Raw genomic sequence first — 17,930 nt, 5'->3', positions numbered from 1 at the left:
TCCGGGGGGATCCCGTGTGCCGCGGAGCGGCTGGGCCCGTGAGCCATGGCCACTGAGCCTGCACATCCAGAGCCTGTGCTCCGCGGCGGGAGAGGCCACAGCAGTGAGAGAAGGCCCGCGTACCGCAAAAAAAAAAAAAAAAAAACACAACCCTGCCCCCCACCCTGCAGCCTGTTCTGCATCATCCCGAATCACTGAGGCTGAGCTTCCTGCGGATCCTCTGTGACTCTGCTTATGTTGCTCTCTGTGGGTTTTTCCCTGCTTTACTAAAGTAATGCATGCACGTTGTAAAAAATATTACACACCACCTCTGATCTTGTCTCCCAGAATCACCACCATGAAGAGTCCGGTAAACCTTTTATCAAGGTTTGACTGCACTCACTAACATAATACGTTATTTAATGTAAAACTGATATAGTCGACGCTCAAAAAATACTTCTTGAGTGAGTAAGTGGTATGTCTGATTTCTAGGGGAAAACACTCCTAGGACATGAATTCCAGAAATAAGGTACCCAGCTGCTCAAAGTGAGACAGCTTTCAGAAGAATGTGGCTGGAATGTTCCAAGCCTGCCCATTATAAAACCGGAACCCTAGTTATTAAGCTGTGCTTATCAAAATTATCACTATTCAACGCTTCTAGGCCCATCAAAAATATTATGAGACCAAATAACGTTTTGCCTATGAGCCATTCGTGGTAACTTAATGTTTGCTGCCTAGGTGTGTCTTCCAACTTACTCAAAAAAAAGAAATCAACGTTTCTGTTCCTGAGCCCTGCAAGTCTTTTCAAAGCCCAGCACAGTTAGAAGTGATAGCTGGGCATCGCCTGCTTCATTTTAATTAGCCATTCAGAAAATCCCTTCTGCAGTCAGGCCTGGCAAGGAGCACGGCTCCACTGCCAGCCAGGACTGCTTAATTTGTGGAGTAAATAAACCCCAGGTCAAGGCTAATTGTGTCCTTTTCATGAAGTCATCCCAGGGAACCACTCTCCCTTTCAAGGCAGTGAGTAACCAGTGTTCTGTTTTTATCGTTTCCCCTGTAGTTGGCTGGCTTGGAATTTAGAGCAATGTCCCTCTGAACCCTGATTCATGCTGAGTTGTTTGGTACCTCATTTCAAGAATCCACAGTCCAAGGGTGTTTTTTTCCCACTAGAAGCCAAATCCCCCATTTGTTCATTCAAGAAATATCTATTAAGCACCTACTGTGTGCTAGGCAACAACTATCAAATGCCCCTTGTTTTGGTTTGTTTTGTTTTCAGTTAACAGTGAAAACCAACAGTGGTAACGCCCTTACTTTGCACCATGCCCTGTTCCAGTTGCTCTATGTGACTTAACTCACTGCATCTTCACAGTTACCCTAGGAAATAGTTGCTCTTATCATCATTGTTTTACACTTGGGGAATGGGAGGCACAGAGAGGTTCAGTAACCTGCCCAACCTCACACAGCTGGTAAATGGGTGAGGCAGGATTCACGGACACCCTTCCCTGCCCTCTACCTCTTAGCAGAACATCCAGGCATCTCCCCAGGTATCCTGAGTTTACAGAGTCAGTGTTCTTTTTCAAGAATAAATTCTCTAGCCTTTCTGCACTACTCAGGGAGGGGTCCATAAGGCATTGTTCTAGATTCCCATCATTACTTAAAGGGAAATTTCCACAATGGCCGGAGTCCTTGATGTCCTGCAAGTGAAAAAGGAGGATGCCCTCAGATTCTTTGCAGCAGGAACCCAGTTAAGAGACACCAACCTTGACTTCCAAATGGATCGGTCCATCTGCAGAAGGAAAAGTGATAGCATCTACATCGTAAGTCTGAAGAGAACAGGGGAGAAGCTTCTGCCGGCAGCTTGTGCCATGGTTGCCACTGAAAACCCAGCCAATGTCAGTGTCACGTCCTCCAGAAGACTGACCGGTGAGCTGTGCTGAAGTTTGTCGCTGCCGCCGGAGCTACTTCTATTTCTGGCTGTTTCACTCCTGGAAACTTCACTTACCAGATCCAGGCAGCCTTCCAGGCGCCACGACTTCTAGTGGTTACTGATTCCAGCGCTGACCACCAGCCTCTCCCAGAGCCTCTTGTGTTAACCTGCCTACCGTTGCTGTGTGTAGCAGACTCTCCTCTGTGCCGTCCCTACAACAACAAGGGAGCTTCCCCAGCGGGTCTGACACGGTGGATGCTGGCCTGGGATGTCCTGCGCATGAGTGGTACCATCTCCCTTGAGCACCTGGGGAGGTCATGCCTGATCTCTGCTTCTACAGGGATCCAGAAGAGGCTGAAAAGGAAGAGCAGGCCGCTGCTGAAAAGGATGTAACCCTGGAGCAACGTCGGGGTGAATGGATGCTCCAGCTCCCAAGTTCACTGCCACTCAGCCCGAGGTCGCAGACCAGTCTGAAGGCTCACAGATGCCCTCTGTGCCTGGCCGGTGGCTCCCTGCCGAAGACTGCGGAGTTCAGGCCACTGGTTGGGGAGGCACAACCACTGAGTGGTCCGAAGCTGTTCTTCCAAAGACTCTTAAACAGAAAATGGAAATGAGGTTGATGGAAAATAAAATTTCTTTAAAAAAGAAAAAGCAGAAGACATTCTCTAGCAAGATGGGAACCTTGACAGTACAGAGGAAGGAACACGCGTCAATTTAAAGTGTGGCTTCTGGAAATGAGGGGCCGTGATGGGATAAAGTCACATAGCCCCTTTCTCGTCAGGATAAGAATGTGCTAGAAAAGTGCCCAGCACAGTGAGTAGTCCTTGCTAAACGGCTCTCTGCCCCTACGATTAGATGTTGTCTGCTCCCTTTTACTAGTTGGGGATATTTTATTCCTCTTTAGCCCCTGGTCACCGCCACCCAAGGGAGGGACTGAGAAGAAAGCAGCAGCAACATGTCTGTGTAATAAACCCACTGGCATCTTTCGTGGGAAAGAGGAGGTTATCATTGCAAACAAGTTATTAGAACAATCATATCTTATTCTCCATGTATCTTTTTAATTTATTTTTAATAACCTTCTCAAGATCTCAGAAGTTATGGTGTCAAATACCACGATGTCAAGCTAGTGGTCAAACAAGTTAATTACACACAACCTATATTTTTATTGTATTGTTTTTTTTTTTTTTTTTTTTTTTGGCCACGCCACGAGGCACGCGGGTTCTTAGTTCCCCAACCAGGGATTGAACCCTTGCCCTCGGCAGTGAAAGCGCAGAGTCCTAACCACAGGACCGCCAGGGAAGTCCCCAACTTTTAAACTTGAGTAATTCAGTAAAGAGCAGAGAAGAAACTACGATCATCCCTGTTCCCACCATCTCCAACTCACCACTTTCTGACATTATGAGTTACTTGCTTCCAATTTTATACACACGCACACTCACACAAATGTCTGTGAAAAACGACCCAGGTGGATGTGTGTGTGTGTGTTTATGGACATATGGGCAAAAATTTGAAGACATCTAAAGAACTTCTGTCAGCCTGTTGGTATCTCTCTGTGACTGTCTACCCAGCCTGCTCTGGGGGGGGAATGCCAGAGTCTACGTTTGAGGCCTTTGGGATTAAATCACCTGGGTCAGTGCCCTCCTGGCCCACCTGCCCCAGTGGAGCCCACGTGGTGAAATCGTCTGTTGAGTTTGAGGCATCACTCAAGGCGTTTCTGTGGATCCTGCAGGGGTTTTCTTGTCACCAGTTCGATATTCAGGCTGTCAGGCTGAGCCCCAGGCACAGAATGGTGAGGGACGGCACATGGGCATCAGGACATAACGTGGCCCACAGGGAGAATGACCCAGCGCTTCACACTTTCCAAATTCCCTTTTATCTGCTGCAGCAGTGGCGTTAAACCGGGGATACCTAAGATACAATTTCCTAGTGTTGTTTCATCCCTAGTGCATCACATCTTTTTAAAAAATACAGTATCTTTCTCCACCCTTAAACTCATCACAGAAAATCCAGAAACAGTAAAATAATGCAAAGAGAAAAAAACGTCAGCTGAACCCACCCCCCAAGAGGCCGTGGTATACCACGCTGACCTGCTCCCCCCAGGCTTTTTCTGTTCGAAGAGACTTTCACTTTTGAAGTTTTTGGTCCACACATCCCTTGTCACGCTCTGGTTTTGCCTTGCAACGGCCTGTGGTTTTGCAAACCTGTACCAAGCTTCCAGTGGAGGGAAAGAAAATGGTGTTCCATGGAGAGCTAGGGCTTTCGTTCTCACGCTCTAGCTGCTGTAGGTGGTCGATCGCCCACGCTTTCCCCTTCTGGTTCCCAGCTGCCGCTTCTGTCATTAACCTCACATGACACTCTGACTCATCCCCAGACCACGCTTCATGCTGATGGAGGGTTATGTCTGCAAAGCACCAGCAATCTACTCTGCTTAACTTAACAGATAAAAAAATTACCATATAGGGAATTTCTTTTTTTTTTTTTTTGCTGGCCACGCCCTGCGGCATGCAGGATCTTAGTTCTTGGACCAGGGATTGAACCCATGCCCCCTGCATTGGGAGCGCAGAGTCTTAACCACTGGACTGCCAGGGGAGTCCCCAACATAGAGAATGTCTGTAGAAAGATACAGAGATGCTCACAGAATAGGAGGAAAAGGTCAGCAGTCAGGGCTTATGGGGCATGTGAAGCAGAGCAGGTGTGGGGATCAGAGTGGCAGAAACTAACTGGCATTTCTTCTGGACGCTTCTCTCTGGATGAACCAAGGCCAACTATTTTTTGGAGTTGCCTTCCAGCTTCAGACTCTGAAGGGGAGAGAGGGAGGCTTTCCCCAGCTTGGCCACTGCATGCAGGGGACAGAATGGCTGCCCCCCCCCCCAAAAATATAGATGCTCTTTGATACCAAAAGAAAGGAGAATGGATGCTGACTAGGCAAGAGCAAAGGATGCCACCATTGTTTGGGAAGTTAATAAAAACTATGATCCTGCTTCCCCCAGAATGCACATACCCACGGCACCCTCGAACATTCAGGGACATCGTGGGTGCCCCAAACCCCACCCCGCGGGTCTCCTGGTGAAGAGCTCCCACCTCCCCGACATTAACACTGTCTCTTCTCCCACCCCCTGCCCTCTCCCGTCTCCCCAGCACCTACAACTTCTCCGCTGATGGCTTCCACAGTTCGGCCCCGGGGGCCAACTTGTGCCTGGGCTCTGGCGTGCACGGCGGCGTGGACTGGATGAGGAAGCTGGCCTTCCGCTACCGGCGAGTGAAGGAGATGTACAACACCTACAAGAACAACGTCGGCGGTGAGTGGGTCGGGGAGAGGGTCGTCTACAGCGGTCAGAGGGTCTGCCTGTGCTCCGGGCGCAACCCCTGGACCAAGGGAAATTCATCAAGGATGGATGCTGTCACTCGCATCCCACCTGCCCTGTGCCAGGTACTGCTCCGAGAGGCTTATTATAAGTCCTAGCTCACTCAGCATCACCCTTGTGACGCCCTCTGGAAGAGGGCACTAAGATGTCCTTATCCTCACTTTAGGGGGGCGGGGCGGGGCTGGGAAGCTGAGAACGGAATGGAGCATCTTGCCCATGATTACCCCCCCAGCCCCGCCGTGGTTCTCCACGTGTGGTCCTGGGACCAGCAGCATCACCTGGGGACTCGCTGGAAATGCAGATTCTCTGGCCCCACCTCAGACCTGTCGCACCTGAAGCTCTGAGGTGGGCCCGGCGCTCTGTGGCTTAACTTGCCCTCCAGGTGATTCTGATGCTCACTGGAATTCGAGGGCCACCGGCTTCAGCCCTCACTACTCAGACGGGAGCAGCCACATGAGCATCACCTGGGAGCTTGTTAGAAGTGTAGACGCTCAGGCCCCTCCCCAGGTGACTGAGCCAGACCTGCGTTTTTAAACAAGATCCCCAGGCGGTTTGTGGACACACCGGTTCTCAGACTTGGCTCATATCGGAACCCCTTGAGGAGTTTCCAGTTCCTGGCCTGGCCGCTGCCTGGCATCAGGACCCACAGAGCTCCCTGGTGACTCTACTGTGTAGGCAAGGTGAAAGCCACCAGCTTCAGTGGCAGGAGAGCACTGGCTGCCACACTGAACGGAAGCCTGGAGGGGCTGAAGGCAGGGTTGGCTCCGTAGTGACCAGGCCCGCGATCGCTGTTTCTGGAATTCTCTAGGCCGCTGGCTCTTAACAGGTGATGCCACCTCCTCCCCACCCAGGAGGCACCTGGGGATGTTTCTCATTATCACAAGGTCTCTAACCAGCTCCTGGCCAGTCAAGGGAAGAGGTTTGAGTAGGCAGCTGCTCGACTCCATTGACTGATCCAGTCAATCTCAAAATAAAATTAAGGTCACTGGATTGAAGTTGACCTTGGGTGTCATCTGATCTGAAACCTAGACTCACCTTCCCTAACCCTACTCCCCCCAGCCCTTTGAAATGACAGCAACGATGATTTTTATTTGCTTTGTCCGTAGGCTTGATAGGAGCTCCCAAAAGAGAGACATGGCTACAGCTCAGAGCCGAGCTGGAAGCTCTGACGGACCTCTGGCTGACCCACTCCCTGAAGGCACTGAACCTCATCAATTCCCGGTAGGTGGGAGCCCCCGTTTTCCTTTGCGCCACTGAACTTTCTCCCATTCAAGGGTGGTAGCCCCTCCATTTCCACACTTGGGAGAATTGGACCCCCAAATTCTCCCCTGCACACCTTCCAGACATTTGATAAAGCTGGGGTGTACAAGGCACCATGGACACCTTGTCCCTCAGATGTGCAGGTAGTTGCAGAGACTGATTGGGGGCCAGCAGAGCTAAAGACCTTTGTACGTAGGTCTGTCGTCCCAACCGCTCTTGCCCACAACACCCTCCAGCCACAACATCACCCTGTGAAAACCATTTTATAGGATCACACAGATCATCTGGCGGGCTCTTAGTGAGGTCAGGAGGGCCCAGTTTCATTCTAGACCTCCCACTAAATTGCCTCTTGCTCTTAAATAAGATCACCTGGGCCAGAGAACAAATTACTCCCCTGCAGCATCAGGATTCTTGTGACCCAACAGATGAATGGTCACAAAATGGCAGCTCATGAACTGAATCCATCCTGCTGATGTGTTTTGTTTGATACACACTTTATCCCAAAGAAAGACTGGGAAAGTTAATCCATAGCTGCAGGTTTCGAGGATCTTGGAAAACGTCAGAACTGGCATGTGCTCTGCAGTTTACCCCAGTCCTCACCCCTCCCTGTTGTCCTACACTTGTTCCATGTCACTCATGCACATTGCCAATAGGTCCCTGCAGCTACTTTAGTGTGTGGCCCTTGCAGTAAATTTAAAAAAATATTTTTGGCTGTGTTGGGTCTTCGTTGCTGTGCACGGGCTTTCTCTAATTGTGGTGAGCGGGGGCCACTCTTTGATGTGGTGTGCGGGCTTCTTGTTGTGATGGCTTCTCTTGTTGCAGAGCACAGGCTCAGTAGTTGTGGCGCATGGGCTTAGTTGCTCCGTGGCATGTGGGATCCTCCTGGACCAGGGCTCGAACCCATGGCCCCTGCATTGGCAGGCGGATTCTTAACCACTGAGCCATCAGGGAAGCCCAACATTTTTTTTTTAAGTTTTTATTGAATTTGTTACAATATTGCTTCTGTTTTACTTTTTTTTGGTTTTTCGGCCACGAGGCATGTGGGGTCTTACCTCCCTGACCAGGGATCGATCCCGCACCCCCTGCACTGGAAGGCGGATTCTTAACCACTGGACCTCCAGGGAAGTCCCTAACATTTGCTTTTTAAATAGGAAAACTATTACACTTGTGTTAGATTTCAATGTTTCAGGCAGCTTCAGGCTTAAAAGAGAGGAATAGCTGGAGGATCCTTGAGCTCTAGCCTCACCTGAAGACGACTTAGCCAGAGCCCTCCTAAACCCCACCAGAATTCCCACCGACTCCAGGCTCAGCTGCAGGGGTAGGAGGCCTGGCCTTGTGGTACCTTGGAGTTCTGACTCACCATCTCCTTTGCCCTCAGGCCCAATTGTGTCAACGTGCTGGTCACCACCACTCAACTAATTCCTGCCCTGGCCAAAGTCCTGCTGTACGGACTGGGCTCCGTGTTTCCTATTGAGAACATCTACAGTGCAACCAAGACAGGTAGGGGAGCCCAGACCTCAGAGTGGTACGGGGAGGGAGGGTAAGGTCAGCTTTGCCTGCCAGGTTTGGAAAGTTCAAGGAAAACGACACTAGGGAAGTTAAAGAGCTTGTCCATGGGCATGGACAAATCTCCCCCCAAACAACCCTCACAGACCCAAAGAAAACAAGAATGCCAATTTCTCTGCTTCTAGAGAAATTGGTTAGGATTGCAGTTTTCCAAAGTGTGTGTATTAGCTAGGACAGCTGCAAAGCTGCTGTAGCACACACACCCCACATACAAGGGCTTAATTACATCAGGGCCAAAGCTTATTTCTCCCTCAGATGTCAAGAGACCAGAGGTGAGTGATCCAGGCTGATGGGGTGACTCTGTCCTCATACTCACCCAGGAAGCCAGGTTCTTCCCATTTTAGTTTTCCACCATCCCCTATAATTTTATCCTCATGTACGTGGTCAAATCAGATTCTGCCATATTGTCATTCCAGCTTATGAGAAGGGGGAAAACAGGAAGGAGTAATGGGCGTCCATTATTGTAAAGCCAAGACTCAGAGGTGCATGTTACTTCTACTCACTTCCTATTAACCCAGCTTAGTCACATGGCCACAACTAATTGCAAGGGAAGCTGGGAAATGTAGTCCATAGCTAAGTGACTGTGAGCCCAGGTAAAACTCATGAAAGTCCATTACTAAGGAAGCAGAGGAAGACAGTTCCCCCCTCCCCCCCGCCCCAGGATGGTACATGAGGTGGTTTTAATTTAACTAATTTTAATTAGTTAATTATGGCCATTAACCTAACCTTGAACCACACAGATAACTATTGTTTTTTTAATGCTCTTTCAAAGATATGGTCTCAATTTAGTGTTACCTTGCTTTAACACCTCTTGAATACTTGCTGATCTCCTTTATTAACAAAGAAAACAAGCCTTAGGCTTAGAACTTTCATCAGATAAGAGAATTCAAAATAACTACAAATTAACAGCATCATTTGTCATCAGGGCAAGTAATACTGATTTTTCTTGTGGGAGAGGAGGCTAATTTTTTTTTTTTCTTGTATCACCTAAACATGTATAGTAATACAAAGCCTAGTTGTTTTTAATTAGAAATGTTTACCTGGTTTTTCTTCTGGAGCAAGAACAAATGTATGTACTTTGGAAGCATTTTCTTAGAGCAGTTTTTGCCTTTACTGAAGTTCTAGACCAGAGATACTGCTAAACAAACATCCTTCAGTGCTCAGGGCAGCAAAGAATTTAGCCAGCCCAAAATGTCAGTAACACTGAGGCTAAGAAATCCTGCTGGGGCGGTGAAGCACCGAGCCTGCTCTGTGCCGGCATCTGCTGAGTGACAGCTGTTCTGTTTAGGGCTCTTCTCATTATCATCATGGTCACTAAACTTGCTGAAACAGGATGAGCTAAGACCTGAATTTAGTGTTCCTGGATTGATGCTGCTGCCCAGCCACTGGGAAGAAGGAAAATACGAAAAGGTGGTCATCTACAGGGAGCAAGAAAAAAACGAACAGCCGAGTCGCACGAGGGCCACTCTGTCGCCAGGCTGCCCACCCTCGGGACACGTGAATCCTGGCACCTCTGCTTCCTAAACTAACTCCGGGGATCCTGGGCCGATCATGTCCAGGGCACCTCTCAGAGCCTCATGTCCTTATCTGTATAATGGGCCCATCACTCCTACACCGGACAGCCGCATAGACGCCAGGGCTTGTTTCAGACCCCTGCCCTGCCTCTCCTGCTGTGTCACCGTGGGCAAGCCACTTAACCTCTCTGTGCCTCTGCACTGTCGTCCATCACATGGGGATGGGGACAGTGACGCCTCGAAGTTTGCTTGAGGATGAAATGATTAATACCTGGTCCTTAAGGAGACCTCTGTAAGAAGGCTGTACAAAGTGAACTCTTCATTAGCGGTTAGTAGTCACCTCAGTCCTGGGTCCTCACCGAGTGTCTTTCCTTCGTCCGTGCGTGCAGGGAAGGAGAGCTGCTTTGAGAGGATAATGCAGAGATTCGGCAGAAAAGCCGTCTACATCGTGATTGGCGATGGCGTGGAAGAGGAGCAGGGGGCGAAAAAGGTATATTCTCTCCGTCCGTCTCTCTGGCTGCTCTTTCCTCCTCTCTTGAGCCTGTCTCCTTCCCAGGCTCTTTGCTCGCCCGTCCCCTGCCATTTGGAAGTCGCAGAAGCATCCTGAGTATTGCCTGCAAATCCCCCTCCGGGCCTTTGGCTGCCGCCCCGGTAGCCCTGCGTTGTTCCTGGGACAACTGCTCGGGAGCCCAGAGACCCTCCGTCAGGGCAGGCTGGCCGGGGGGCTGGTGCCTGTGTGCGTGTTTTATTTAATGCTTACTGATCGTATGTTCCAGGAACCCTTCCCAGTTAATAAAGACAGCATTAAGCTAATGAAAAAGAAAATCCTGCATTTGTGATCTCAGGCCCGTGAGGAGAGGGGCAGGGGGCTTCTGGTGGCCACAGCTCTGTTCTTGGAAAAGAAACAGCTGCCAAAGCCCTGGATCTGGACCTGTCAACCGCATCCCAGAGAGCCTGCCACGCCCCACCCGGAGAGGCCTGGGAAGTAGATGGTTAATGTCACAGCGTAATTTGGTTTCCCCCTTCCCGCCCCAGAAACAGATTCAAAAGAAATGCAAAAATGTTTAGGGGGTCTCAGCGGATGGAACTCATGAGAAGACGGAGGGCCCCGAGAGAGGGGTGCTTAGAAGGCTTTGCATCTACTGTTCCATCCACCTGGAAGGCTCCTCCGCTTTCCCGGCTCTCCCGGACTCATCCTTTCAGCCTCAGCAACACTTGGAGAGGGAAGAATTCTCACCAGCTCCCACCCCAGCTCGGTCAGGCCTGCCTGCGACTCCCTCCCCCAGCTGTCCCTAGTCCTTCTCCAGGGCATTATCCCCTCCTGTCATGAAAGAATTACCTGTGTGCTTGGTGGTTTAATCACCGACTCTCCAGCTGGTGTGTAGGCTCCATTAGCTGAGCACCTACTGTGTGCCAGCTACTGTTGCAGGCGCTGGGTGTCCTGCAGTGAGCAGAACACACAGGGCTCTCACCCCTCCCTCAGCTCACAGCCTGGGGACGAGCAATCGACCCCTAAGTGTAACATGCGTGTCAGCTGATGACCAGAGCTTTGGCGAAAACAGGAGGAGAGCGAGTGAGCCAAGTGAGTATCAGAGGGTGGGAGTGCGCGGAGAGGAACCAAGAAGTTGAGAGGTCGGAAGGCTGGAGCGTCCTGCAGAGAGCTGGCGTGGCTGCTGGCTGCGCGATGCACCAGGCGAGTGGGGAGGGGCAGGAGGTGCAGTCAGGGAGGTGCCTGGGGCCTTCGGAGGGACTTCAGCCTTTACCCTGAGCACTTCTTTTTAAAGCATATTTCTTAAACTTTAAAAATGAACTGATTCAGAGGAAAAAATATTAAGTAAATAATAGGGGTGATACACCAGGACATGACCAAAACAGTAGCGCGAATCATCACGTGAATCCAGGACCAAGGTGCCAGGTCAAGAGCATGGTCTCTGGTGAGACTACTTGAAGCCCACTGCCGGGATGGAAGGGGGATTCTAGAGCCCCTCCTTCCAAGTTCAGATCTAATAGAAAAAACCCTCTGCCCTAAGCATGTGACAGCGATCAAAATCAACTTTGCTTCTATCAAAGGTGGGTTGAGAACCCACTTAGGCCCATGGCCGCGGGCACCCCCCCTACATACCCCCCTCCGGTTCTCACCTGGAGAATGACAGGGACATCCGGAGCAATGGCTGCCGTTCACCCACCTTCTCACCAAAGGACGTTTCTTAGGGCGGCGTAATGACCGTTCACTCTCCTGAAATGAAATGCTAATGGATAATAAAACCTCCTTATAACCGTAATGTCCAGGAGGTCAACATCTGATGATACATCAAAGAGAAACAAGGGAAAGTCATTTATACTCAGAGTAACGTGTGCTTCAGTATGTGAACACCTGAGCACAAGATCTCACACCCAAACGTACCATCACTGAGGATGTGAGCCGACACACACAGGGGGACACAGGTGTGCGGTCTTGGCCATTCACAAAGCCAGCGAGGTGCCGCGGCTGTCACGTGACTGCTCCAGACTGCGAAGCAACCCATGGAAAGGCTCTGAATAAAATAGACTTCCCCAGTTGACACGGTAATTGCAGCCCTGGGAAAGTCGGGTTTTATTAAAAGCATGAGAAAAATGCTCTATTTATATGTGACGAGTAAAGTGGAGTTAAGGGTCTACACTCAGGTTATTAAGAACGGGTTTGTGCTTACTTAAATATCTGGCAGGACATCTGAAAGTCATTCAGGTGGAAGGTGTGTGGGATGAGGCAGGAGACCTGCCCCCACCTACAGTGCCCCCAAATCAGGACGACAGTCAAAAATCACACCCCTAGAAATTGCCAAGTCACCCCTAATGGGCAGGCTTCTCCTTTGAGACCTGCTGGTCTGGGGTCGCCCTCGCCTAGGGGGCCAGGAGGAGGGGGAGCTGATGGAGGTGCCTCCTTAAGTTCTGTGTCCCGGGCGCCTCCCTCACCTCACCCTACAGCCACCCTGCTTTCACAGAAACAGGTGACCAGGGGAGCGCATTTTGCTCTAAATCCTAGTTCTGCCATTGTTGGCTGTGTGGCCTTCAGCAGATGGCAACGCTCTCTGAGCTGCCTTTTTAATCTGTCACACTTGCCGAGAACAGGCGCACGGAGCTGCCTTTTTAATCTGTCACACTTGCCGAGAACAGGTGCACGGGGCCCAGCAGAGAAACCGTGCATAGTTAGCCCTCAATAGCCTGAAGCTGTGTGATTACTACTCCCCAGGGCCAGGGGAGGGGAGAAGGCTAAATCCACCTTCAGAAATTCAGGGGTTCTCTCTCCTGGGGAGCCAGCAGAAAAAGAAAACAAGAATGCCAGTTTTCACATAACATGAAAACTCACCGAAATCTCGTTTGCTCAAAGCCCACAGGAGAAGCACCCGGCTGAGGATGTGGATGGGGTGGGCTCCAGCGGGGCCAGGGCTGCCCAGGTTCTGTGGAGTTTGCATTGCCAGAGATGCCAGACAGCAGCTTAAACAGTGGAGCGCTTTCTTCGTCTCTCATTAGCTGCCCAGACAGCTGGGACAGCACCAGGGACCCGGGCCCCTTCTGTCTTGTTGCTCTGCCAGTCCCAGTACTGCTCTTTCCACAAAGTCCAAGACGGCTCCTCACCACGCCCACGTCTGCACTCCAGCCACCAGGAAGAAAAAGGGGAAGGACTCCTCGTCCCTTTAAGAGCACAGCTGTTATAGGTCAACATCACTGCTTCTCAGACCCCATTGGCCAGATTAGAGTCACATGATCTCACCTTGCCACAAAGGTAGCTGGGAGATGTACCCTTTATTCTCAGCCACCAAGTTCCTAGCAAAAGAAAAAAAAAAAAAAAGCGTTTTCTGAGAGAAAGGGAAGAAAGGATGTTGGGAGCCACCTGGCAGTCTCCATCCCAGCTGGCATGTGGCAGGGCAGTAACTGGCACCCTACTTAACCCCGGGCCTTAATCACTACTCTTTATTACCGACATCATTTTATTTAATTCTCCAACCCCCTCCCCCTGCGAAGTGGGTACCATTCCACTTCATTTTATACGGAACATGTTTGAGACTCAGGTTATTTACCTAAGGTCACACAGCTGGTACGTGAAAACTGCTGTGTGTTTTGTTCTAAACGCCTGGCAGGAAGGAGGTGGACCCAGGAGTTTCAAACACCGTCAGTCTGCACCCCTGACCTGGTCAGAAGAGAGTGGAGTCCACCAAAGACGACTGGGACACACGCCCCATGCACCAAGCTCCCCTAAAACCCCCGCAGTGTCTGAAGCAGCAGCCCCAGCCCATTAGTGAGAAACCCTGTGCACCAGCCGCTCTCCCGGCCTGATGAATGGGACTCATTAGCCCAGGCCGCTGGACACCTGAGCAGCCTGAAATACGGCGACAGGACGCGGGGCTTCAACTGTTTAAGCTGGCCGTGTTGTTAATATCTCCATTTCAGTGGGTCATTTGTCTCCCCCTCTCCACAAGTGATAAATCTACCTATGCTCTGGAGCCACCAGGCCTGGGAGGGAGATGGCTGAGATAGTCTCTTCCCCTTTGCTCATTTCCTCCCAGAGAAAATGAATTACACTCTTTAAAGAGGGACTGGATCGGCCAGGTGGCAACCAGCATCCATCTTTGCAGAGAATGAAAGGCTTGGCCGGGGTGAGGGGAGGGTGGGGAAGCTGAAAGGCATTAAAGAGATGGCATCTGTTGCCCGTGTCGGATAGTCTTCTGCTTCCTCCGGGCAAAAGAGAAAAAGGTGTGTCCATTGAGGGCTTTGCTTGAGAAACTCACCTTCCCGCCTTTCCTCCCTCCCTTCCTCTTTTCATTCCTTCCACGAATATTTATTAAGCGCCCACTGTGTGCCAGGAGCCATGCAAGGCAGCAGTGAATATGACATTTCAAGCTCAAACCCTCCTCAGGGCCTTTGCACTTGCTGTCTTCTACCTCAACTACCTCCCCACACGTTTGCATGGCTCCCTCCTTCATGTTCTCTGGGTCCTGCTTAAATGTTAGCCCCCTAGAGAGGCCTTCCCTGACCCAACTATCAAAAGTGCAGAGCCCCCAGAGGCAGGAAAGGGTCGTTGTGCTCCTGGAACCAAAAGGACACCTGTATAGTTTCTACCCTGTGGGCACTGAACCTCAAGGGGCAGCAGAACGACCACAAGAACTTGGGGCAGCCATATGTTCATCAAGCACCCTCTGTTCACTCAGTAAATAATTGAAGGTCAGTGACTGTCTTGAGGAGGCTCAGTATCTTGTAGCTGCAGGTAGCAGAAAACCTATGTAATGAAGACTTAAACACTTGCTCACCTAACAAGATTAGAAGTAGGAACTAACACAATATTGTAAAACAACTATACTCCAATTTAAAAACAAAAGATTACAAGGAGGCGTATCCTAGGTTGTTTCCGTGGGTCTGAAAATTCACCAAGCATCCCTTTCCATCATTTTGCTCTACCTTTCTAACCATCTTTGGCATTTTCTTTTCTGATATTTTGCCTCATGATCCCAAAACAGCTGCCACGGCCCCAGACATCACATACTTATATGTCAGCATCCAAACAAAAAGGGCAAGTAAGGAGGAGGGGGTTCTCCTCAGGTGCCTCTCTCTCTAATCATGGAGGAAAACCTTTCCCAGAAGCCCCCAGCCAACTTCCTCATTGGCTTCAGCGGGTCACAAGTCAGAAGGGTACAGGACGAACCCCTGGTAAACAAGGCTGGGGTTGTCATCGCTTGCTTAGACAATCATAACTCATCCCCTACCTCTCGGGCACGGTGCTGCCAAATTCAGGGTTCTGGAAGTAGGAAGAAGGGAGGATGGCTGTTGGACAGGCAACAACTTTAGTCAACGGTCACATTTTCCTGTGATAAACAGGCGGTCAAGTTTTCTCTCTGGAGTCAGACAGACCTCTCTGTGCCTCAGTCTCCTCATCTGTAATAGAAGAAACACACAGTATACAGAAGTATTATCCCCATTTTACAGACAAGCACCAAAGTAAATTATTTAAGATCACCCAGCTAATGGTGGCAGAACAGAGCTTTGCAAAGGGCACTGAAACATTTAACCCTCACGCTATGGAACTATCAATATTTTGCAAATTTTTCTCTCCACATGCGTGATTTCTTTCCATAATCAGCATAACACTTCTTTTACACCAATTACAACTTTTGCTGTATCTGCATGCTGCCTGTACGGTTACCTACTTAATGTTTCCCTTTCAGTGGATGCACTTATGTTTAAAATTGAAAACTTGATAGCATGACAATAACACAGAGCATGCATCACCTGCTGTAAAGAAACGGAAAAGATAAAAAAGACTCTCTGGGACCAGCCCTATCTGTTCAAATGGAGATTAGTGAGAGTTAGGGAGGGGTTGAAGACACAGTAGCATCTAGTCGAGATTTTCTATCTTTAGTAGCAGGATTGAGAACACATTTTTAAAAGGGAATAGCTTTCTCGCTGCGTGATTTAATTCCATGTCAGCATGCCGCCTAAGACCACGCTGGTCCCAACACAGGAGGGAGGGTCAAACAGTCCACATGTCGGACAGTGCAGGATAAGCCAATCAGGATAGGCTCAGGCGGGGTGGGGGTGGGGGAATTGGGAGATTGGGATTGCCGTATATACACTACTATGTATAAAATATCAATAGATAACTAATGAGAACCTACTGTACAGCACAGGGAACTCTACTCAGTGCTCTGTGGTGACCTAAATGGGAAGGAAAAAGGGGGTTATACGTATACGTAGAGCTGATTCATTTTGCTGTACAGCAGAAACTAACACATTGTAAAGCAACTGTACCTCAATCAAAATTAATTTAAAATAAGTAATTTTTAAAAAAAAACAAAACAGAAGGAATAGAAAGCATGCCTGACCACGTAGGGGTCCACCAACGATGTTCTGTGCTCCCGGTTTGGAAAATGCCCACATGCTACAGTGACTCAGTGTGATTTCTCCTAAGGTTCTAAGCATGGGCGTGGGATCCAGGGGGGCTGTGGGAAGCACCGCGCAGAGCCGTAACCGTGTGGCTGGTGTTCTGTGTTCCAGCACAACATGCCTTTCTGGCGGATATCCTGCCACGCGGACTTGGAGGCGCTGAGGCACGCCCTGGAGCTGGAGTATTTATAGCAGAACCCGCAGCCTCGCCACCTGCCATCAGAGAGGCAGCCCACCCGCCCGGGCCCTCGGTTTTCCCCACCTCCCCTGCCAGATGCTAGACACCAGGCAGGGTCCCTCCCGCCAAGAGGACGTGTCCGGTGACCATCTCAGAAGCCGTCCTTTCAGTCCCAACGCGGGTCCAGAGAAACAAAGTACCCAGCAGTGGCTTTGGAATATTTAACTTTGGGGAAAAGGGCTGGCTCAGAGTCCAAACTTTTCTGCAAGACTCACAAGCAAGGAATTCCTGATTTGGGGGAGGGCTGGTGATGAGGAGGGGACAGGCTCTTTTTTTTTTTCTCCACTTTAATTTATGGACTAATCTCATTACTCTGGTATTACGCTCTTGTACCTGTGTTGTTGGTTTTTGTTTTCTCAGCTGGCATGTGGGGCAGTGCACAGCTCTAATTTAAGCCTCTCTGCTCTGAGTTGTGCTTCGAGGGGACGATCGTTCTTTGAACAGAGGGAGGCGATTTGGGGCTGTGGGGAAGACTATTGCTTATTTTTGTTTTTAAGGACGTAACCTGATGTCGTGTGGACAGTGCACGTGCCTTATGCTGCCATCTTGTTTTCTAGGAAGAGGGGACCCTGGGGAGGAGGCAGTACTTTGTGACGGAAAAAGGCATTAAATAAAACCACGTTTACATTTTGAAGTGGGGTAGAGTGTCACTACTTTATTACTGCTTTTGAGGCTTCTGAATTTGTTGGTGTTTTCCAAAACCTTTTCAGTTACGGAAGTATAAAATCCGACTCAAACTGCCTTAAGCCAAAGAAAAAAGAAAATCGTCTCCAGGAACTTTGGGTAATAACTGTCTTCAGCCATAGCTGGATCCAGGTGATCAAGTGACTTTCTCCTGTGTGGTTTTACTTCTCGGGCAGGCTCTTCCCTGTGTGGCAAAGACAGCTCCAAGAATCTTTCGGCAAAACCATACCAGCAGAAAGAGAGCACTTTCTGCACAGGGGTTCTAGCAAAAGCCCCAAGATGGTGTCAAACGTGAGTCATGAGCTGCCCATGGAGCTGGATAGGGTTCAATCTCTCATGAGCAGAAAGCTGGGGAGAGCTTGTCCCCCAAAGGAGGAATCAGCGAGCTACTACTAAAAGAACTGGGGAAAATGGGGGTTGGGATGGAAACTAGAACTGACCTCCATGCCATTGGTAGGACTTTATTTTCCAGCGGATGAGCC

At 49.8% G+C, this 17,930-nt stretch overlaps 1 protein-coding gene and 1 pseudogene across 4 annotated transcripts in view; both read left to right on the top strand.

Moving 5' to 3' along the window:
- Positions 1–17,398, top strand: part of EYA2 (EYA transcriptional coactivator and phosphatase 2) — a 211,790-nt gene extending 194,392 nt beyond the window's left edge. For 2 of the 4 annotated variants that reach the window (XM_029221777.1, XM_029221776.1), the window contains 5 exons: positions 5,045–5,205; positions 6,378–6,492; positions 7,910–8,031; positions 10,001–10,101; positions 16,638–17,398. In XM_029221777.1, coding sequence (XP_029077610.1) covers positions 5,045–5,205; positions 6,378–6,492; positions 7,910–8,031; positions 10,001–10,101; positions 16,638–16,718 — 580 coding nt within the window. In that variant the 3' untranslated portion in view covers positions 16,719–17,398. Of the gene's footprint in view, positions 1–5,044; positions 5,206–6,377; positions 6,493–7,909; positions 8,032–10,000; positions 11,409–16,637 lie in introns of those variants that run through there. The other 2 variants (XM_029221775.1, XM_029221778.1) reach the window with 2 other exon arrangements.
- On the top strand, positions 201–4,897 carry LOC114894761 (annotated as a pseudogene).
- Positions 17,399–17,930: the final 532 nt, after the last annotated feature.

Source organism: Monodon monoceros, unplaced genomic scaffold (assembly GCF_005190385.1).
Source record: "Monodon monoceros isolate NGI ecotype Baffin Bay Population unplaced genomic scaffold, NGI_Narwhal_1 Super_Scaffold_13, whole genome shotgun sequence".
Classification (NCBI taxonomy): Eukaryota; Metazoa; Chordata; class Mammalia; order Artiodactyla; family Monodontidae; genus Monodon; species Monodon monoceros.
The sequence above is the reverse complement of the archived record's forward strand: the minus strand, read 5'-3'. Positions and strand labels throughout refer to the sequence as shown.